The sequence below is a fragment of the Cryptotermes secundus genome, unplaced genomic scaffold, assembly GCF_002891405.2.
Source record: "Cryptotermes secundus unplaced genomic scaffold, Csec_1.0 scaffold5, whole genome shotgun sequence".
NCBI lineage: Eukaryota > Metazoa > Arthropoda > Insecta > Blattodea > Kalotermitidae > Cryptotermes > Cryptotermes secundus.
In genome coordinates, this window is record NW_019724742.1 from 1,686,302 (window position 1) to 1,711,298 (window position 24,997).

The following is a 24,997-nucleotide window of genomic DNA, read 5'->3' on the forward strand; positions in this document are numbered from 1 at the left end:
AAGTGATGAAACTTCTTCAGTGACATACAAAGAAATATTGAATAGCATTAACATTTCATCATTTGAGCAGAAATATTTAGATTTAAACTATGTATTACTTGTATTAGAGATAAATCTTGTAACCTTCATGTGCTTAGTATCATCAGATACAGTAAAATACAGTCTGAACTTTGCATATTGCACATTTAACTTCCTTAAGTCCCAGTAGCCTTGTGGTCTTAAGCAGTTTCTTACATCATTTCTGATATTTATGTTTCTTTCTGAATTAAGAAGATTCATCTGTAATAATTATAACACAAGAGAACCTCATTAATAAGTACATTCCTCTTTCTACATTTCATGAAATTCTTAAACAAACTGTCATATTTAATAACCTGTACATGTGCTTTAGTAGGAACTACTTTCAGTTCCCTTTTATATTTCCACTGCAGTTGGTATCCAGTCACTGCTCACAAAATACATCTGTACTGCTTGTATTCTGATATTTGGTCTTTCTGTCAGTCCTGTGTATATATATAACACCCTTTCCAATCATCTGGCCAGCCTTTGGTATACCAAATGAGAAGAAGCTTGCTGAACATGCAATATTTCTGCATGGACTTAGCACTGACTATGAACAGATTTTATTTATAGTCTAAATTTGAAGACTACAAAACTGAGCCAACTAAATGCCAGAAAAAGTCCAGAAAACAACTATATTTGTGACAAACCATTCAGTACTGTGTGATCTTTGCAGTTGTTAACATACCATTCAATTAACAAAGAAATAAAAAGTAACTGCACTGGCTGATCAGGCTTGCCAGATATCCAAGGTGTTATAACATGAACATGGATCATCAGTGGACTGCTGATGTAAGGGAAAACTGAAGTGCTGTGATAGTTTGTGTACAATTAGCCATGTATGAACTGCTCCAGGATCGAACCTGGATACTGCTGTTTGAATCTAGTGGTTCATAATAAAGTTTTCAGTATAGTCAGTTTCTCTGAGTAAAATTGTTCAATTAAAATTCAAAATTACTTTTTAAGTTAAGAATCTCATTTCCCTCACTTTGTAATAGTGTAAGTGCATCTGTAACTTCTGTTATAAGAATGTCAAATTTAATTAACTAGGTAATTCATAATAAAATAAAATTACTATGTAGGTAATAAGATAACCAAATAAAATTGTTTCTATCATTGATTTTCTTTGCATTTCCCCAGTTTGCAATAGCAGCTCTATAACGATGAACACGATGCATGCTAATATAACATATCCAGTTAATAATCTACTAATGTCTACTTTCATTGGACATCTGTGTATTACATTCTTTGAACAAAATATTTATTCTAATTATTTTTTTTTTAATTCGCATAGTGAGGGGTGGAATCCAGTTGGGTCCACTCAGCACGTCAGCCACTGATTGGCCTATTGTACCTGCTCTGGGTCATTACGATGACGGAGAATCTGGTGGAATAAAGATTGGCATGGGAAACTGAAGTACTTGGGGAAAACCTGCCCCAGTGCCACTTTGTCCACCACAAATCCCACTTGACCAGACCTGGGATCGAACCCGGGCCGCGGAAGCAAGTGACTAACCGCTTGAGCTATGGCATGGCCTTTATTTTAGTTAAGTCAAGTTTTAATTTAAACCAGGGTCTGTTTAAGATAGGTTCTTCTATAAAAAATTAAAAATAAAAAATAACACAAAATTCAAGCTCTTTTGCTATATTAGATCTTACACCAATTGTTATCCTAGAATAGATCTAAACCCAAATGAATTTTCAGTCATAATTCTGAAATATTTATTTTGAATTGTCCTTAATTTATATGATTTTCTTTTATGAAGGAAAGCTGAACCACTGGTTACAAAGGCCAATGGGATAAGGCATGGAAAAATAAGCTGGGAACAGGATGTTGATAAGAAAGACCCATGGGAAGTATTTCTTACATCAACATGGAAAAGAATTGTTCTTGTTTAAATTTATTTATTACTCTTTTGCACTTACAGCTCCCTCTTTATATACATATACAAGAAAATTTTTGTGGTAACAGGTAAGCACCATATAACCCATCTGTAATATCGCTAGTTACAAACTTTCTCCAATAAGAAAATTTCAATTCCCAAGCTCATACAATGACTTTCACTTGATATGTGAAGTGAATGAGTGATTCCATCACCTAATATTTCACTTCATTAAGAAACAAAATCTGTATTACAAATGGGTCATAATGTAAATGTTTAAATCACAGTTAATGCATCTACCGGGTACTAGCAACAATAGCATTGGAAACATGGTATATAAAGAAACAGTTGCTTTTACATGTTCCCTTGGTTCTTAGAAAGTTTCTGTGGGTCTGATGCTTTCTCTTCCTCCAAGTTGTCTACTATCTTCCTAACTATTCTCTCACATCCTTCAGCTGTCTGTGCAGTGGACTTGTTAAACTTTTCAGCAGCACTGGAGGCTGCCATTCCTTGTTCTGAGGATGAACTGCTCTCTTTTCCATGACTGACAAGAGCTCTTCGCAGCTGCTGAAGGAGATCCTGTGGCTCTGTGATACACTGCCTACTTCCTGTGAAACAGATAAGACACAGATTGTATGTATGAAAAAACTGGACAAATACACCATTAGTGTGACATTCATTTATGCACAAATTTTGTCTGTTGTTTAAATTATATAATTTCACCTTAAAATCGTTCTTTTTTTTAAATCAGTAAACTCTGTTCAAATATTGTACAAGACTTGTGCCTTTTGTGGATACAGACAATGTTTATACATCATAGTTCTTAGGTGGGTGGTGGGTACTTGGTTATACATGTCCAAAAATGCACTTAGTCTGTTAAGTAAAGTGAGCATTAAAATGAATTCAATTAATGAGGCCTATACAACATAATACTTCAGACTGTGTTCTTCTGGAGCATAAGGCTGAGTAGTCTTTCAGGTGAGTAACCAGAGGGGGGATCCAAGTGAATGTCTTCCTTGCAACATGCCTAAATAGCCCAAATGATGTCTCACTTAACACACTTTGACCCTGAAGATGTAGATAGCATATTTCTCTGAAACAATGATATACACCTACAATGTCACAACCTAGAAAACCATGATCTGAATGATCATGACCGTGAAAGCCCCAGAAGTGTTGTATAAAACCCAGAACATATAAGTAAAATCAAATTAAAGTGATTCTTAAAATGAAGTAAATAAACTAAATTCAAAATGACTTAACAAAATTTAGTGTATGCCTACCATATAAAGTTTACTCAACATTGGTACCTTATTTTGGGCGCTGTTACCTGCATACATTGATATATGCTCCAATCTGGTACAGAAATGTGTGAATCAAAATATGAAATTAGACTGGAATACAAAACTAACTGAAAGAATACCACCATCTGCGTTATGATGCTGTGTAATCCGGCAGATATGTACCAGTGCTTCAGAGGTATGTGCTGTGTCCACCTTCAGGGTGGAAGAGTACTGCAGACTAAGCTACATGGCCTCATGTCCCAGAATAGTCATCTTGATACTCACAATTGTGAAAACTTAAAAGTCCACAATTTAAATTTCCATTCAACTGGCACTTCTAATATATCCAGGAATTAAATAACAACAGCTTTTGAAATCACACACAGGAACAATATATAGCAACTATTTCTAAAATGCCCTCAAAACACAAAGAAATTCTACATTTTATCTTTTAAGTCCCTGCTCTCTAGTAGCTTACCAGATTATCCACAGTTGCTACTAGTATCAGCTTTTGTGATTCAGTAGCCTAAGTATTCTTCTGCTTCCCAGGATTACTTCCACAATGTGGAGGGAAGTGTGCATGCCCTGATCACCTGGACAGCTATGCTAGAGGGGCATAAGTTCCTGGTAGTGTCAGCCATGCCAGACAGGTCAAAGAGTAGGGGCTAAACAAAAGGCAGTTCCTGATCAAATTGGCACTGTGTGTGAGGGTAGAAACCTCACTTCAGAAAAACGTATATGTTATGAAATCTAATGATGGATATCAAACTGATAATTTTTGGAAGCAACTAAGGAAAAGTTGTAAGAACAATACATAAAATTTTGCTACTGGAATGCTGTTGAATGTATTCGGAACAGGAACTTTAAAATAAAATTGGAATTAGAACATATAAAAAAGTTTGGTTAGAAAACCTATAAAAGGGAGTAACAAAGTGTGAAGGCCTAAACTAAGATGACTGAAAGATGAACAGCATGACATATGAAGGCTGGAAGTGATGAGACAAAAGACAAATAATTGAGAATGAGTACTTTATGTAAAGGAATCCAAGGACCACAAAGCCAAGCAGTAAAATCTGTCATTGTCCTTAACATCTTTCTATCTTGAGGACAATTCACCTACCCAAATTATATCTTCTACTGTGTTCTGTAAATGTCAGTGGCATTCTTTCTCCATAGTAAAGTAAAAGTAAAGCTATCCCTGTACCAGGCCGAGAAGGCCCATAGGGTTGTGAGACGTTGAGGGTCCCACATTATCTGGACAATCGGCTCAAAGATGGCGGTAAGGTTGTCAGCCTTATGCGCCGGCCGCACTTTACTCCCAAGGAAAATTATTTAATTAATTCCTGGTCTCATTTCTGTCAGAGGCTGAGTCGAACCCAGGGCCATAGTGCGGCTGGAAGGATTAGGTCAACTGGAAAAAATCCAATTTCATCGGGACTTGAACCCACGACCTTTCGGCTTATAGCATAGTGCCTCAACCAATTATGCTACCGCAGTCATTAAAAATGCAACACAGATTCTCTGCCTTTACAATCTGTCACACTGTACCAACAGAACATTTACTGCAACCACAAAACAAACTGAACCACAGTTACTGTTTAACAAAAGTTGCTGGATCATTAGTCACAATTGCCAGTGCACATAATATATTGGGCTCCCATTAAAACGTGATCATCCATGTGATACAAAAATTCAGGCCGAGATAAAGGTAAGACTCATGGCAAAATTTCAAAAGCATCAAGCCAGAAGCCAGATATACATTTATAGATTAGATATGCTATAATTTTTCAGTCTGAAGCTTCTAAGCATGCATATATGATTGACACATATGGCACAGACTCTCTGAAATACAAACAAATATCATATACCATTCCACAACCTTTATTTTTACAGATGAGGTCACCACTACATATTTCAGTCAACGAGAGATCAGGTGAGCATACACATTTATCATACAAGTCCTACAAAATTGCAAATGGCCTTAATTTTGTGACAATTATTATGTCCAGTCAGTGTTTCACTTTTGATCCATCTTCATCTGCTCAGAATTGAATATTATAGGAATTAAAAACCAAAAGAAGCATTCATTATTAACTACGTATAAAGAGATATTAAAAGTGGTATTCAAATGATGATATCAGCAAAGCTCAAAAGGCAAATGCCATACTGTCTCTTATATGCATCAAAGTTGCTGCCCCAGATTTTAACTATAAAAGCACGCATATAATAATCGCAAGTTAAATCTTTCTCATCTTTTGGGGTAATTTTTAGTTCTCATTTGATTCAGGTCATGCTCCACTTAATTATTCTACACTGAAATAAATTCATTAGAATGTTTTGTTCTTGTTTTCTATTACACAATTTTTCAAGTCATGAATAATCGCAGCAGAAGTCTGTGTATTATGTACTTGTAACCTCAAAATGGATTTGTTGGTATTTTCCATTCTTAGCAATGCTGGGGGGATACAGTTATTTTTATGGCACTCCCATTTCAGAAGCTGTGACCTACACATTTCCTCTCTAGTTTATGCTACAAGAATTAAACAAACAAGATCCAAGAAAGTCTGAACCCCCTAACATCATTTCTAGTAAAGATATTAGAAGTGGACATCAATGTGATCATCAATGAAAAACTAATCTCTACGCTTATTCATCCATCAAACTGGTGGTGGCATGAAATATGTGATAACATATGGTTCCATATTTATTATTCATCTCTATGTCAATTCCAAAGGTGTTTTTTTTACATATAGTTTTGAAATGGATATTGTTCAATCTTAATGAGCCACAGCCCTTAATTAATTTTTTTTAACATACTGTAATGATTCTAAACCCCTAAGAAGGGTTTTCTTAATCTTGCCAAGCAATCCTCCACTGTCGTTTTGTTCCGCTTGGGCTTCTTGGGACCCGGCCATCGGGCCTTGTTTCTTGGTCCCTGCACAAACAAAACGAAATAATAAAAGGATGTTTTTGCAGGTACTTTTGAGCAGTACCAGCAAATTATAATTTACCTGCTAAGAATTTGAGAGAGAAAGCGAAAAACAAACAAGACGTTATACTCCCATCTTTTTTACTGTCAAATCATTTGTTAAAGAGTCATACCATATTTATACCACAACAAGACATTTTATTTTTATTTTCATTTCAATTCTGTATTTAAGCTTCCTGTTGCACGCCAAATTAAAATGTCTATGTATAACACATTCCATCAATAACGCAACAAATTGTTCCTTTTTCTTTCGCTTCCACTTTTAACAAAACATGTTTCGGCATTAGATGGTCATCTTCTGGTGTCTTAATATATTAAAACTGCTACACTTCACTAATATTGTCCATTTGTCACATATGCGACTGCATGCTTCATGATTTAAAATGTCACAATCGTAGTCAATTGGTATGCGCTAAAAAGCACATGCTGTACTTCACTTAATTTAAATCAAAATCTATTAAAATTTTCTTTCAAATTTTGTAAAATATATATTACATCTCATGAAAGGCATCATCCACTTGTTTTGATCTGCATCCTTTTCTTCAGATATTTTATTGCGGCATCCTGTTTTTCCTCTTGTAAGCCCATTGTTGTGTCATGTTTGCGATCTGTAATTTTTCTCCTTGCCTGTGCGTTGTTCCTTCTAGCAGCATGTGGTGTTGTCTTCACTTAATTCTGTGTTTCAAATTTCCACTTTCTTAGAGACTGCCTGCCTGCCTGCCTGCCTGCCCGCCCACCCATCCACCTTATCATCTAAGTTTGTCAAAGTTGCAAAAGTATTTGACACTTTTAACTGTAACTGTACTCCTCTTTAATATACACATCATTTAGGCACTTAACCCTTTAAAGCCAATGTTATTACAGATGTAAGCACGCTAAACAGACATGGATTTCAGCATCTAGCACAAAGTTGTGTGGACAGATTAAAATCCTGTAGTTTCTGTGACTACACCACCCTTTGTTAAAATGTCCATATTTTAATTACATTTTAGATTTTGCACTAAAACAAAAGCCATTGGAAGATTTGCAAATACTGTAATTACTGCGTAAATCTGTTAATTCCATGCATATTTTACAAAATTAAGTCTGAGGAAAGTCTAGGCTATTACAAAACATTTAGTAAAAATGGGTGAGCTGTGTTGGAGGAAATCTATCTTACCTCTAGTCTTGTCAGACTGGCAACACTGCGATGTTTCTTCCTAAAACAATGATGCAATCTCTAGAGCTTATAATCCATTACGTCTTCCCTTACATTGTGAATAGATATGCTTTTTGCATCATGCACCCAGACAGTCATATTTTTATACACATGTGCTTAGTCACAGTTACTGGGTTAGGTCAGCTTATAATGTCAGCACTGCAAGTACTCTACATAAAGAGGCATTAGACAAAATACTATGCACTCTTCCTAAGACACTTTCAGTAATGTAGTACTGTGTGATATATTCTAAAACACGGATAGACGCAGACACACACATTACGGCCCTCACAGTAGTAAAATGATTTTTTCTGGTTATCAGCACACAGATGATATCATCAAGGCAGGCCAGTGATTTCGATTCTTGCAGTCAAGGCAGGAAACATGAACTGCATGTGATGATGAATGGCCATGACCTGATGTTGAAGGACTGCAGTTTACATCCTGTGTAGTATGAATCAAACCATGTGCTGTTATGAAACCCTTTATGTCTGAGTGTGCACCAACATGAGCTGGGAATTATAAAGACACTGAAGACTGTTAGGTCAAATATGTGGAAGAACAGCTTTTCTTTGTCCATGTCCAAGTTTTCCGAGAAGTACTGTACCTGTTGGCCATCATGTCACAACTTCTTTGTCCACACAATACCCTGACGCTATGTGCTGGTACATGTTGGTGAAAAGATACAGTTTCTATTTTTCCTTCCAATAAACAGCACTAGTGTCTCCTTTCACCTTGCAAAAAATTTCCCTTTTCTTCAACAACTTCAATGTCTTTGGCGAAAACTCTGCTGACACATCATTTATGTTGTGACAAATGGTACCACATTTGTGCATGTTCCTGTTATGTGAATCTCAAAACAGTTGCGGTGATAAAATGCAGCTTCCTGTGAACAATCTGTGTGTGATACCCTCCTCTTTTCAGATTAGTTTGAGCACTGTTCCACTGTGAGAACCAAATATTTGTTCTTTCAAGCCATTATTACTATCTACTGCAATGCAAACTGCCTTGCACATTTTTATGCAAGCTAATTTACTGGCTGAGGTAAGAAATGCTGTTTATAACAGCCACAAGCAACAGTCATCATCATCTGTTAGACAAGTCAGCAAACAAGTTGCCTGTGATCTAGACAGTATATTGCCACAAAATATTTCTAATTGCAATAATGTTGACTTTCTAGTATGAATTACTGTCATTAAAATACATTAAATTCCTAAAAGTGATATGTATGGTACTTGCTATCACTTGTATATCACTAGTTGCTTTGGTATGAATTCTGCTAGTAGCGATAAGGAGGATGTCCAGTAACTGTACAGATTTTAAGTTTGCACAGATTTCATAGTTATCATAATATACTTAATTAACTGGCATTGTTATGGGCGCCATACTTAATTTCAGATTTTAGTAGCGAAAGGTATCCTAGTCATTCACATTTCATTTAGGTTTAACTGGTGCAGATTTTGTTTTGTTTCTCTTGTCCTTAATTGGTACAATCAGTATTTTGATTGTGTATTCAGTTACAAAAATGGCAGAATAGGCCTGTGGTTTCAAAATAAAACATTACTTCTGAGTGTGTCAACTTCTGATTATTTTTGTTTTTGTATGTATCTGTGATGGGCATGATACACAGTCTATGTGCAATGACATTCCAGGACACTGTGAAAACAGCCAGGAAAGTGTAGGTTTAAAGGGATTATTTCCTGGTAACATGTATATTTCCAGGGCTGAACAACACAGCATCAATACAGGGAACTTCTAGACCTTAGGATTATACACACCACTTCTCCCTCCATTACCACCAATAATTTAGAATTCACTGTATTCTCACTGTAACATCAGTTTTGCAACAATAAGAAGTGTTGATATCCTTGCAACCTGTACATACTATATATAGTATAGATGCTATGGGCCCCAAATGATGTTATGTTACTACACATTTACTGCAAATCGTTACAAGAGCGATTATTTTGCAGTCAGGACATTTATATCCTATAGATCCAATCACAAAATGTCAAGAATGTGGGAAGAAGTACTGCTACAGGCACGTGATATTTTGGAAATTTAAATTGTATGATCTTTTCATCAATTTATACTTTCTCATGTACAGTGCACTGAAACCTCCAGTTAAGGTTTCTCTTTGGAGTGTGAGGAAAATCTTAAATGGAAGATTGTAACAGTGAGATTACTCACTGGAAGTGAATGTTAAATTAGGGTGAACCTTCATGCAGGAACATTAACCGGGGGCTCCCTCATGTAACAACTGTGCAGTAATTGCAAGAAAATCACGATACTCAGCATAAATATGTATTACTGCCATTTACCGTACTGCAAGGGCAAGTGTGGTCCACTTTGGGTTAGGTTTAATTCAAGAAGGCACCAGGGTTCAGGAAACCATATCATGTACAAGGGAATTATTAATAACATTATTTTTATATCTTTTGATATATATATATATATATATATATATATAAAATTATGCTGAATCAGTATATATAACTGAAAAGTATATAACACGTTTTCAAGTACTAGATTTTTCTTATGAGACTCCCTGGTCTGCAGTCAGTTTGAAACAGCTCCATCTGGTTGCCAAGCAGAAATAATCACCCATTCCTGTTCTAGCTCCATGTAAAGCTGTCCTTTGTACCATTACTTGTATGCCAAGTATGGGCACATATATTTGAAATATGAAACAACAGTATCGTAGCAATGACCTCTTACTATTATATATGTGACATCCCATCACTGATTATCCTATTTAACTGCTGATATGAGTCTTGTATGTATGAAAAATCCTGTTCCTATGTGATGATTAAAATTCCGATTCCAAAAGAAAAATGGAAAAAGCTGAAACAAGAACTTCTAATTCATCAACTAGAAGCATCCTCCCAAGTGACATTCCATAAGATAAGAAAATATCACAAAACATATTAGATACTATAGTAACTCACATAATTTTTGCCCTTCAACCACATTTCACTTGAAGTTCTCATACTGTACTGAGGTGGATAGGCACTGATGCTCAGCGGGATGATATATAGAACTGGCTGAGATGTAGCAATGCTTAATGGTAGCTGGAGAGACTGAAGTAGTACAGTGAGGTCAGAATGACTACTGTGACTGACAACCACTGTTCAAACTTACCACAGAAACAACTACAAGTATGAGTGGAGCATCTTTGCTAGTTTAACTTGACCTCCATGTTGTAAGATCTTTTTCTGACAGGATGGTTACATTCCTTTGTAAGTGATGAACCAGTAATCATGCAGTATTAGATTAATTATCACATTTGATTAAATTTAATCTCATGGAGAGACCCAGGATGTTGCTAAGAAAGTCTGTTAGTAAAGATTACAGCATCTAGGATGCATGGGTAAGAGTTGTTGCACCAAGCTTTGAGGGCAGTTAAGCAAGCACTAGTTCAGGGGTAGTAATAAGTAAACAGCATAGAAAGAGCCATGGTCATGTTTGTTCCTTGAAGAGAAAATGATGTTAAGTGATGTGGAATTATAGTCAGAATTAGTGACATATTCTCACAAATCATTCAGTAAATTGTTAGCATCAAAGTCTAGAAGCTCACAATATATAACTGTTAACTAAACACTATGGGCTCTGTGATGACAAGAACAAAACCTGACATATAATTAATATTCATGGCTTTGTAAAGTGCAAACTAACTTAGTGAATAAACAAAGCCATTTCCGTATGAATATAATACACCACTGTCCAGGTGTTTCATCCTCCTGTACTGCCAGATGGAATTCACTACTTCTCTCAGTACTGCTATTTGTGCTACTCTTGCTTGCATGGATAATTCAAGTCAAACTAGAAGCAGCTGCTATCTGGTACTGCTGGACAAGATTAGCATGCATTCACCTTTCATTATTTTGCCTTGTCACATACTTGTTTTGAGGGACTGATCGCTACTGAATAATTATGGACAACACTTCCAAGAAACTGAAAGCAGGCAGTGGAAGGGAAACTGTCACAAAACAATCTTTATTGTCAGTAACACATTCTGTGTTAGAAGCCTTAGTGTATTCAGCACAATCAAGCACTCTGGAGTTTTTGGATCATTTTATGATAAATTAGCAATAATAAGCAGTGATTCAGAAGAGTTGGACATGGAGAAACATAAGACTTACAAAGTCTGGTTCAAAATTATGACAAAAAAAAAAGAACTTCATGCTTTTGTCATTATTATGGAGCCACAATTTTCCTCACCTTAATTTAATTAAACAGCAACAGCCACAAATTTTACATACAAGACTCAGACAGAAATGTTTGAATAAAAAAGTTATGTAAATTATGTGAGTAAATATGGTATAACAATAAAACTAGCAACATTACATGATGCACTCACCATCTTTTTTGTATGTGATGCCTCGGATAATTCCAGGTGTGTCATCTTCCAGTTCTGCATAAGCCTGAATTAATGCACGCTGTTTTTCGTTTAGTTTTCTAGGTACAGAAATTTTGAGATTCACATAATGATCACCATAGCCATATGAGTTCATGTTTTTCATTCCTTTTCCAGTCAGCCTTATTCGAGTATGTGATGAAGTGCCAGGTGTAATCTGCAATGCAAGTGTGAAAGAAGCAACCTATTCATGACACCATGAAAAACCTGATCTGGATTCCTAAAGACATTGAGCACTTCCTAGTTCATAACGAAGGAAATGATAAATTTCATGCAACATTTCCAGTAACATAACAAATACAACGTATCGTCTCCATCTGCAGACTGCAGCCACCTGATCAAGCTGGCTCCTCGCTTGCGGATTTTCTACCCTGAAGATGGAGATGCTATGTTCCCCTGAAACATCGGTTCACACAAGACCTACACGGCGCCACATCTCAAAAGAGGGCATTCTTCAAGTACCTACAAGACTGTTCTCTAACTTCCAATTATGCAAAATACAGTATGACACTAAGGTTTAAAAACAGATGCAGTATGGGAATATTACTTCTTCTTTGAAGCGATTATCATATTGATGTGAAAATAAGGAATAATTCAGTATTCTCACCATTAACATTATTTGAACCAAGAAGTTATATTTTCTTAAGCTTACAAAAACCTCTTCTACACACAACTGTTAATTAGAATCCATCATTTATGACCACTACTTCTGTGTGTTCATGACCGTGGATCTATAATACTGTAATATGAATATCCACTGCCATTACACAACTCCATAAACATTTTCCAAAATTTTATGGAACCTGAAGGTTCATTACCGTGTTCACAAGAGCCCTCCACTGGTTCCCCCATTTACTTCATAAAATTTACGTTATCATAATTAACATCTCTCCCCCTGGAGTACCAAAGATATGTAATTCTCTACTATACCTGTACTGTCTGATCTTCATAGATTCCTCTGACACGAATTGTTCCACCTAAAAGAGCTTGTGATAGTGAAATTTCTGCATCTGTGTGAACATCAGCTCCATCACGACGAAAATAATCAGACCTCTCTACCCTAAATGTGATAAATATTTCCTTCCTTCCGACAGGCATGCGCACAGTCTGACCATCTTCCACACCTGTAACACAATAAGCTTGTCTAACATGTAATCACTGAACACAATGGTGTAGTGGTTGTCACTCCAGTTCCATGTTTCAATGGGCCCTGGTTCAAATCTCAGCCAGAATATTAAAATATGAACTTTGATTTGTACCATAATATATTTGTAACACCTCCTGATAATTCCTGAGAAGACCTGATTTATTTCACTTTCCGCCTTATCAGTTAGATTTCACTTCCAAGTCAGGCAATGGAAAAGATGCTCCGCCAGCACCCTCCAGTGTACCACAGCTTCCCAATCTTATGTTCATTTTATATATTTCGTGCACAGAATAAATAAAATGCAAAATTAGTATTCTGGGGCTCCATGTCTCATGGTAAAGTTACATTTAAGAAAGAATTAGTGGGTTAAGTATTGTATTGTATTTGTATTTATTGTAAGTTCAAGAGCTCCAAAGATGGATATAGAACATGTCATAAATACAGAGCATAAAATACATACATAAATATGACATAACTAGACAGTACAATGAATACAACAATAATAATACAAAAAATTAGATATTCATCCAACTATTTTTAAATTATTAGATAGATGATCTCTATGGGCACTTTACTGAATATATATGCAGACAAGTATTGTTTACTGAAATATATACCACATGGATGACACTTCTCACCTGCAGGTACTGGAACAGTGACTTTCTTCCGCTGCACAGTACTGCCTTTCCCCTCACATTCAGCACATGGAAATTTGATGTACATCTTTGTTCCCTGGCAATAACGACATGTCGATCGCATGATAAATGGACCTAGTCGTTGTACAAGAAAGAGACTCAAAGTGACAAGATCCACAAAATTTGACTGAATATCCACCAAATTCTGAAGTAATGAAAATGATCCAGAATACATGACAGAACTTCACAAAATAAAATCTACTGCAATAGTTATCATATGGCGCTTACTGTCTGGGTAGCGTTTTGAGCTATTCATATTGGCAACTGTGCAAAAAAATAAAAACTCTACTGTATTAAGGTGTTCTTGAAACTTCCGATATCTACATAATTGCATGGAGCACAATTCCTGTGAGAAGCTGACAGCACTCAGCTGGTAAAGATTTCCCCACTTTTTATGGAACATAAAAATTTCATTACCACAATTATAACAGCTACCACTGGACTCTATCTTGAGCAAGATAAATACAGTCCACAACCTTCCCCCCTACTTCCCTAAAATCCATTTTAATAATCTCTCCCATCTCATCATCATCAGTAATCTGTCAAGACGACAGGTCCACAGTCTCTTTCAAAACAATTCCTCCACTTAATGCGATCTAGAGCTTTCTCCTTCAAATGACAGTATCCTCTTCTGTCCCCAAGGTCATCCAGCATCTTCTTACGTCTTCTTCCTCGTCTTCTTGTCACTTCTATCCGCCCATCTATCTTTCCTTCGATAGCTTCTTTTAGAAGGCAGTTTCTGCGTAAAACATGACCAATCCAATTAGCCTTCCGTTTTCTTATTTCATGTAGGATATTCCTCTGCTCACTGACTCTAATTAACACTTCTTCATTTCTCACATAATCGGTCCAACTGATCTTCTCCATTCTTCTCCAACACCACATTTCGAAACTTTCCAGATGTTTCTGATCTACTGCCCTAAGTGTCCATGTTTCAGCCCCATACAGAGCTATGCTCCAAATGTAGCATTTCACTAGTTTCTTCCTCAAATTTAAGTCCAATTTGCTGGTAAAAAGATTCTTCTTCTTGCTAAATGCAGCTTTTGCCATGGCAATCCTGGATTTAATTTCACAAGTACACCTTCCATCATCTGTTAACAAGCTACCCAAATATTTAAAACATTTCACATTCTCCACTTGTTTTTGGTCTATCTTTATTGTGACTGGGGTTGGTTGTCTCGAAATTTTCATTACTTTTGTTTTCTCCACATTCATTTCCATGCCATAGCACCTTCCAATTTCAATTAGTCTATCAATCATGCCCTGTAGCACAGTTTCTTCCTTAGCCATTAACACAAGGTCATCTGCATATTTCACAGTTTGAATAATTTGCCCTCCTACTTTGAAGTCACCGAGCCCATCCAGAGCTTCCTTGGTAAGGCATTCGCTGTACAAGTTGAACAGAATTGGTGATAAACAGCATCCTTGTCGAACTCCTCTTCCAATCTGCACACTTCCTGTCTCCCCCCTGTCCAGTCGTACTCTAACTTTCTGATCCATGTACAATTTGCTAATCAATCTTCTTTCATGCCAATCGATACCTGTTTCTTTCAGGATCTGCATTAATTTGGTCCAGTTTACCCGGTCAAATGCCTTCTGCCAGTCTATGAAGCAAACACACAGTTCTTCATCTATCTCCAAAGTTCGTTCCGCTATAATTCTCATCATCCCAATTGCATCCCTGGTTCCTTTTCCTCTTCTAAATCCAAACTGATCTTCTCCAAGTACATCCTCTATTTTCCTTTCAATTCTTCTTTTAAGTATCTTTGCTATTATCTTTGCTGTATGTGCAATAAGACTTATTGTGCGATGGTCGCTGCATTTTGTAGCTTTTGTCTTTTTCTTTAAGGCAATCATTGTAACTTCTGTAAAGTCCTTGGGCCACTCTCCACTTTCATATATGGTGTTCATTAGTTTTGTCAGTGTTTTCAAACCACCTTCTCCCAGTAACTTGAGCACATCTCCAGGTACATCATCATCTCCTGTAGCCTTTCCCTTCCTCATTTCCTTGATAGCTTTTTCCACCTCACTTTGTAAAATATATGGTCCTTTCTCGTCTGTATCTACTTCTTCTTCCGGTTCAACTTCTATATAAACTATATAAACTATATAAACTTCTATATAAATATTATGTTTTTGGACACTATCCATTGTCCTATTTTTATTATAACACAATCTTTCGGAGACTGGATACAAAAACATAATATTTGTATTAATGTAGCATCATCACAAATCTTTACATTTTATTTACATGCCCATCTATACCCAAGTTTCTACCTACAAGACTAAACAATTTGACAGCCCAGAAGACCACAATCTGAAAGTATTTTCAGTGCTGACTTACAACCGGACGCTCTTTACTGCATTGTATCAGACAGAAAAAGAAGAATTTGTCAGTTTTACAGTCATTAGCTTTCTCTTTTCAATTACACTACATTAATTTACTTTTGTAATTTATTTTCTGCTACAGGTACCTGTACTTATGGTTTCCATGCCCGTTCCATTACAGTAGGAGCACCTCACAGCTTTTGTACCTGGCTCTGAACGTGACCCGTTACACTTAGGACATGTGTCCACTACATTCACATGAATATCCTTGTTAACACCTGCTGCTGCTTGTGTGAATGTCAGGTTCATGATCACCTACAACATACATTGTAGAGGGAGCTCAGGTCTCAGCAACTGGTCAGATCATGGCAGACATCACTGAAAACTGTACTCATTTTGCTTGACAGAAGATTTCCAAAACAGATACTAAAGTATACACCAAAAGCACACTGAGACCAAACAAGACCTCAGAAAATACGGAATGAATATGCGAAGTCAGAATAGGTTTGACTGCCATGAAACGATGATGTTCTAGCATCTGTTCTACTATTTACATAACATCACAGATATCAGTTACACGAAACCTTATATTTCACCTATTTCTTTCATGTAAATTAAGACAACTCTACTTTCATAAATCTGTCAAGACCCATCTACTTTCAATTCCTTTTCAAAAAATCAATGAAAACAGAAAATGAGGGACACCAGTAATTTCAATGACCACACATTTATAAATGAAGCTTATCAATTTAACCTAAAGTCGCTGAGAACCCCCTCTTAAAATAAACATTCCAGAATGCAGGCGTACCTAAAATTTGGTGCTTTTTCCCACTTTGCACAATAAACACATATTCTTTTTCCATATATTTCATACACTGACATCCTTTGACATTTTTTTACAGAAAACAGGTTTTATTATTTTCTTCTATTCTCCTATCGGCATATATATATTAATAGGTAAAAAAAAAGAAAACATTGTCTCTGTGCTTAATTAATAAAGCACAATGCAATGAAGGCATATGGGGGAGTGGAGGTATAGCTCTACCATGATGCACAAAGGTAAAAGACAAAGGGTGAAGATGACCCAGTACTTAATCAGGCACAAACATTAAGATGTATGGTAGAATGGAGATGCAGATCCACACATTAACCTCAGCACTAGATGAATATGAGTGGTCAGTCACTTTCACGCCCTTTGGGGGTGGACCTCTTGGTAGCCACTGGAAAGGAAGCTGGGTGGGGCCCAGAGCCAGTGTGGATTGTGTGGAAAAGAGAAGAATCTCTTTCATCTGAGAGAAATCGAAACCCAATTTCTCAGCTGTCAAGCTCACAGCCTAGTCACTATACTGACAAAGCTCTCTGGTTCCACTGTTAAGAGGTAAGTAAAAGGAAGTATTTAAACCATCCACAGTCTTCTAAGATCACTACCGTGAGCTTGCCTTCACAGCTTCTTGGAAACAGGCTTAAAGGTATGTACACCATAACATGCACTCAAATATAGCATCTGGACAACTTGGACATGTCAAATATTTCTTACCTCCTGAGCAGCACCAAATCCGAAACTAGATTCTGCAAAGTCTTCAAATTCAGTTCCAAATCCACCAGTCTTGAAGCCAGCATCTCCAAAGATTTTCCGGAAAAGCTCCTCTGGGTCAATGGAGGATCTGAATTGCCAGCCTTGGCTAAATCTTTGTCCTTCTGCCCCACCCATCCCCCCAGAACCCATTCCCATCTGTTCTGAAGTTGTACCCCATGCATCATATTGCTTGCGTTTGGCATCATCACTGAGTACCTAGAGGACAAAATATGTATTACAGAAAATTACAATAAACAGATCAATCGATAATTGCTGCAATAAGTGACATATAGTAATGATTCAACTTTCAAAGAAAATGACACAGACAGGAACGTATGATCTGCTGTACTGTGAATTAATTCTGATTCTTGATGCTATACAGCCTGAGCTACTCACACTGTCATTATATAAGCTACAAATAAATATTAATGTATTTATGTATCCTACTCAAATACCAGGTGTCTGGATGAAAGGTATCTAAAATAGAAAAAATTAAATCTCAGAAACTAATTTTCATACACGTATCCGGGTTATGTCATCAGAAAGGAAAACTCTGAAAGTTTTTATTCATGCCCGGCTTACTCGCATGCACTGCCACATTTCTGCCACCATGTTAGGAATCACCTGGACAGAGATACCTGGGTGATGGATCGGCAGACATAGCCCAACTGTTTGGACTCCTAGGTTGCCAGATTTAACCCCAGCCTATTCTTCGCATAACCCCACAAGAAAAATCCACTGGGGTTAAATCTGACAAAGAATTTCAGAATAAATAAGATAATCAATTCATTACATATTTGTTTACATAATTTACTCTCTTATAAATCATATTCAGGGCCCAAAAGTGCACAAATCATATGTAAAATTCTGCCAAAAAGGAAATTAGGAGCCTTTGTCATTGAGGGATGGTAGATCCTCAAGGATGCAAATGGAGGAGACGGTCGTCAGATATTGGGGTGTTCATGAATGTAATGAACAAACAGTTGCATACAGCAAACAAGGGATGTTCTACTGTTGGAGGGTGTCAAGAATGCCTAACTGTAAAAAAATGTCATAAAATTTTACATAAGGCCTTGGATGGCTGTTTTCAATTTGGTATTGAACCTTCAGGTTCTTTAGAAAGAATCTGTGAATTTCTTGAATATAAACGTCTCGAGAAGGTCTCTGTTCATGGAATTGGTTATTTTTGTTATCATTCATCAATCCATTCAGGTACATAACCAATGGATATATAAACTATTAGTAGATTACAGATATATTACATAAGATTGTCTTCAACATAAGATAAATAACAATTAAAATATATATAAGAAACAAATGAATGCAAACTAAAATACAAAGATATAATTACTGCGATACCCCAAGATACTCTTCAACAGAATAAAAAGAGTTTTCTATAAGAAACTTTATCAATTTTGTTTAAATTTATTAATTTCATGTGCAACTTGCTTGATACTGAGGGGTAGAGTGTTAAATAATGTAATACTGAAATAATATACTCCTTTTTGAACTTTAGTTTTACTTACTAAAGGAACATGAAAGTCAAATTTTTGGCGGGTACCATCACACAAACAAATATGAGTTCTTAAAATCAGAGGTGGAAAAAATGTTGAATACCTAAGACAAACATTGTGGTCTCCAGAAAACGTCAAAGACTGATCATTATTTTCCAGTACCTTGCTATGCCTCTTGCCTTTGCTTGGCACTCAAAATTAATTTCTTCCTGCTGTGACACTCTCTGATCTACACATCCCAAGCCAAGCATAAGAATGGCAAAGACGATCAGTGATCTGTGTGAGCTTATACGCTGTGGCTAAGTGACACTGACAGAAATTCAAAAGTAAACTTTTGATGGCCAAGTGGGAAGCTGGTTGCAGTCAAAAATTTTCAGTTTTCAGTGGTCGGCCTGGCAACCACTGACTTCTGCTTGCCATCATCAATATAAGTGTCTGAGCACACCAACTTTTGCAAACATTCTGTGATAACAAAGAACCTCCTGAGAAGCCAGCAGCATTCTCAGAGAAAAGGGGGAGGAGGCAGGAGTGGTGGTGGTGAAAATGTTTTAACTCTCCTTTTGTAAATGAGGAAGAATGGAATTTTCTCCTCCTGGAATTTAGATAGAATTACACATTAGCGATTATTAGCAACATACATATTGTAAATAATCAAGTAAGTTACAGTAAGAAAGAAAGAAAGATGGCCTACGGAGTGTTAGAAAAATTCCTCTCAATGGCTATAATAAGATTTAGGCATACATAATAAACAATTTAAGGAAATGAAAGATGCTTAGTTTTTGTGACAAAAACACACATTCCAGCACAGACTGCTACAAGCAGTCATGTTGAATAAGTACTCCTACTGTGTAAGATTTGAGGCTTTCATGGCGGTGACTATGAAGAAAGCAGTCTTCTGGGATTTGGCACCGTGTATATGTGGTGTTAACCGACGTTTCGGAGGAACGTATCGCCTCCATCTTCAGGGTAGAAGAAAAAATATAAGAAATCTGCAAGCGAANCTCCTACTGCTAAAGAGCTGAGCCGGATCTGTAGATCCACTCCCACATACACCTTCATGGCATAGTGCAGGGAAAACACGGGGAAAACTCTACCTTTTTATTACTAAAGAGTAATAAACTTGTGGAACACACTTACCTCATAAGCTTCTGAAACTTCTTGGAATTTTCGTCCAGCATCCGGATCACCTTTATTTGTGTCTGGATGGTACTTTTTGGCCAGCTGGTAGTAAGATTTTTTTATGTCTTTTGCTGATGCATTCCGTGAAACGCCAAGAATTTCATAGTAGTCCCTTTTCTTTTGTTTGTGTGTTGATGACTGGTGGAAATATCGATGAAAAGATACCATTCCCGCTGTTAAATGTCCTGCACAGTATCAATAAAATGTGTTCAAGATAATTCTACACACACTGTATTCATTCATTCACTGTTGGAGGATGTGGGTTTCCCCATGCACTCAGACCAGTTATTGGTCCATTGTGCATCCCCCTTTAATTTCTACTGTCTCCATACCCTACCGGTACTGGTGCCCATTATCAGCCCCTTTCTGCTGGCGAGGTCGGCCCTCTACTGGCAGTGGTATCTGATATACTCACACTGTAACAGGCAGTTTGTATAACCTACAATGAGCAGCTCATTATTGGTGAGTGGTTTCCGTTATCATCATATTTGTGACATGGCAGTAGATGGAAAGATGCACTACTGTTAACAGCAGCACATATTAATCTTTTGAGAATTAGTAAACTGAAATTACATTTGGTTGCACCCTCATTCTTGCAGAACAGACTAGTTCACCCACATAAAACAATTTGCTAGCCCAACACATAAATAGTACTCAGTATGGCCCATCATAAGTAATCAGGAAAGGAAACATTTACATCCAAAGGAAAACAAGAAATTCTGTTCTTAAAACATGAACTGGACATTCATGGCCAGTATTATGCATAATATTTGGATGCTTGATGAAGAAATCATTTCTTCTCATCTGCACTGCTGTAGCTTACAGTCACTCATAATGTTTCAGAGACACATATATACAGAAACATGAAGGAGCACTTGGAGAGGATTTTATGACAATGAAAAGAAAACTTGGCTGTATCGAGAATGGACAGCCAGGTTTATAAACTGTATCAGTAAAACTAGTAATAAATGAGAAAAAACCATCTGGATTCTGAAAAAATATACATGAACTTTCACAGTATCTAATGTTAACATAAATGATCCACAGCAACACAATCATAAGCAAATGAAAAGACATATATATCAGAATTAACAGCAGCTTAGGCACTGCAACAAAACACATCTAAAAAATGATCGCAGCAAAATATTACTAGAGCAAAACAGCTTTTTCTGGAAGCAAAGTAGTTACTGTGCTTCAGTCATGAAGGCAACTCTTGTGCTTATCTCCTTTACGACTACAAATATTAAATTCAACAATAATATTATGTCTTCTCTGACAGCATAACCAAGTTCCATTCAAAGTCTCATAGTTGTACTGTGACATGAGACAATATTTGGACAACAGCTATAAAAACCAAGTCATTATATTTTTCATGCTTGGCAAGAAGGGCTTATGTCATATTATGTCCATCTTTATTTGTGCCAGTAAAATCTACACATATTTTTCTTTTGAATGGTATCAAAGGCACATATCCTTATCGTAGGCATGACATCAGAAATAATAATATCCCATTAGTACAACTTGCTGGCTTTTAGTTAACTTATGCCATACAAATCGATTTCTCTCCTAAGACGTTCCTAATAAGCACATATGGTATCATCTAGAAATAATATTCATACAATGGTGACATTAATGAAAGTACACTCAACTCTCGATTATCCGGGGGCGGATAAACCGGTTTGCGGATTAACCGGTGCTCTTTTGAGGCTTATATGTTATTTAATATTCATTCACTTTTGTTTCACATGGTGAGTTTTAACACTATTTTCGCACTAGTGTGAACCAAGTTCTGCATTTTTTGGTCCCGTTATGCTAACACAATGTTGTGGAGTAGGGGTGAAAGAATGCAAGGATTTGTGGAAAGTTTCAAGGAGAGATAGACTGCCCGAGTTAGTCTCTTTGTGCATTAGCAAAATGTCAGGGTGTAAAAGGAAGCGTGTTGTGATAAGTATTGAACAGAAACTCGTGTGAACCGGGCTTCGAAATGTTAAGCAGTGACGAAATCGTTAGTTCCGTGGGGGTGCGGCCAGAAGAGCGGGAAGAAAGTGAGAATGAGGAAGATGTGGACGCTGCTGCTAGTAAGAAAATATCACATGCTGCTGCTCTTAATCATTTGGAATCCTTACTGGACTGTCTTGAGAGTGAAGAGAAGAGTTTATTAAGTGACAAGCTAATATTACGTAGACTTCGTACGGATATTTGTAAAAAGGAAAATGCTGCAAAAAAGCAAACGACAATATTAAATTTTTTTAAGTGTTAAATATGAATATTCATAAAAAGTTTTGGATGTTGTTGAACACTGTGATTGAAATAACTAATTCATACTTCAGTGTAATGTAAAAAGAGTATTAAATAGGCCATGAGATGACATAAAAATGAGGTTGAATAAATTTAAATACAGGTAGGCCTATAGTATTATGAAGGTACAGTATTACAGTACTACTTTCAATAAAATTTGTCTTAACCGGGTTTTTGATTAATCGTGATTTCCATTCCCACCATTATCCCGGATAATCGAGAGTTGAGTATAACTCCTCCCACAGTAAACGTTCATCGTAAAGATAAATGACATGAGAAAGAATGGGTGTCAGCAAAGATTATGAAACACATATTCTTACCTACTTACTTACTTACTTATGGAGCTGAGCCGTTCTTGAGGAGCCGCCAAATCTGCAGCTACTCAAGAATTTCCTAGCATTTTATGAAACCCGAAGGTTCATTACCATGTTCACAAGAGTCCTACACTGGTCCCAATCCTCAGCCAGATCAATTCAATCCATACCATCCTATCTCTCTAAGATCCATTTTAATATTGTCCACCTACCCTTGCCTTGGTTTTCCTAGTGGTCTCTTTCCTTCTGGCTTTCCCATCAATATCCTACATGCATTCCTCTGCTCACCCATTTGTACCACATGCCCTGCCCATCTCATCCTCCTTCACTTGACCATACTAATTATACTTGGAGAAGAGTACAAGTTATGAAGCTCCTCATTATGCAGTTTTCTCCAGCCTCCTGTCACTTCATTTTTCTTCAGTCCAAATATTATCCTCAACACCCTGTTCTCAAACACCCTCAGTCTATGTTCCTCCCTTAATGTCAGAGACCAAGTTTCACACCCATACAACACAACAGGCAAAATTATAGTGAAACACATATTCAAGAGTTCAAATTGAAATTAATAATGTTCATACAGTCCTTGACCTTTTTGACATTATCCTGTTTTTTTTAAATTTAAAAACGTTTTGGAGGCTGAACTCTGCCTCCACCCTCAAGTACTCAGGTGCACCAAATCAAGAGATCAGAAATAGTGTTTTTATGTTGATACTATTCAGATGCCTCATTTAAGCCTTTGTTTTATCGTCTGTTATGCCCTACTTGGTGTACAGAAATTGTCTGTCGTAGCTTTAATCTTTGAGAGTTGCTGTACCTAATGTATATCTATCTTTGTCTTATCTCTGATTTCATAGGTCAACAGAGTATGTCCCATCATTGATCTTATATTTTCTTCTTTTTTAGAATTTCTCTCTTCAATGTTGGCTTCTATTTTGATAGTACTCTGATTTTATGAATTCTGGCAATAATATTATGCATGACAATAGGTGCTAGGCTTCATGTGTGTGTGTGTGGGGGGAGGGGGGGAAGGAAAAAAGGTCCATAGATAGGGACTACCTCTATCAATTTCGCATGGCTGAATAGGATTTTACCTGAAGTTGGAGTCCAATCTCTGACAACCTTACTGCCATCTTTGAGCCGATTGTCTGGATAGCTTGGAAGCCTCGACGTCTCACTACCCTACGGGCCTTCACGGCCTGTTACAGGGATAGCTTTACTTTCTTTTTTTTTTTTTTTACATTATACATTGATTTGCTTATCCAACTATCCACTGGTACTGCAGGCCAAAATATTACAGAAACCTTCTTAAAGACTTAATTCACTGTAACATGAGGACATACCTGTGAGCTCTGCTCAACTTTTTTTAAAGCCAAAACGCCGGTTTATTTCAAACATATTACTTGAAAGGTGGGATCATTTATCTCCCAAAACTGCACCTACAAAATTCACTCTTGTAATTTAACCCCTTTTAGAACCAGTTAAAATGTGGATTATATTAAATTCCTTTATGACAAAACAAACTCCCATATTAACAACCTCATACCATATCCTAACCTGTAATATACAGGAATAAAATGATCGGTGAACATGTGTTTCTACTAATAACCCCGTCCTTACGTTTGTTAGCTGCTGTTACATTCTTCACCACTTCAACTGCAGTCAATGATGAGCTGTAGATTCGTCCGCATTCTGCACATTTATGAAAATATCGGCATGGAAATTTATTTATCGACTGTAATACAACTAAATTAACATGTCGACTACCACAAATAGCGACGAGACCCCTGGTTGTGGCCATGTTTAATGGGGAACATAACACACGCACATCATGCCCTTTACACCAGCGGTGGCAGGCTACAACTAGATCCTGCACGCAATTGTTTCCCTGACTCGTGATCCTCGTGATGCTCGTGAGCTCGTGATCTTCGTGATCACAGATTATGTACAGTAATTGGATTCCGTGTCTTCCGTGTGGCTTAAAAATCCCCACTGAATCACAGTTATTTTGAGAAATAAACAGGACGATAATGTCCAAAAACATGTATATCTATGCTACTGATCTGTGGTTGCTATAAAGGAACCAACAAAGCGGACCGGTTGTTGGACGTTTGGA

At 36.8% G+C, this 24,997-nt stretch overlaps 1 protein-coding gene across 2 annotated transcripts; it reads right to left on the minus strand.

The window, feature by feature from the left end:
• Positions 1 to 1,954: 1,954 nt before the first annotated feature.
• LOC111862701 (protein tumorous imaginal discs, mitochondrial) lies at positions 1,955 to 24,938 on the minus strand. Of its 2 annotated transcripts, XM_023848317.2 has the most exons (9): positions 24,502 to 24,938; positions 20,228 to 20,454; positions 17,538 to 17,792; positions 16,147 to 16,315; positions 13,616 to 13,747; positions 12,761 to 12,954; positions 11,774 to 11,987; positions 6,044 to 6,161; positions 2,459 to 2,551 (listed from the first exon to the last, which is right to left on the minus strand). In XM_023848317.2, exons 1-9 carry the CDS (start codon positions 24,923 to 24,925, stop codon positions 2,545 to 2,547), a joined length of 1,740 nt encoding a protein of 579 aa, XP_023704085.1. In that variant the 5' UTR covers positions 24,926 to 24,938; the 3' UTR covers positions 2,459 to 2,544. The 2 variants fall into 2 exon arrangements, with proteins under 2 accessions (XP_023704084.1, XP_023704085.1); XM_023848316.2 differs by lacking the exon at positions 6,044 to 6,161 and having other exon boundaries at positions 1,955 to 2,551.
• Between the last annotated feature and the right edge of the window lie 59 nt (positions 24,939 to 24,997).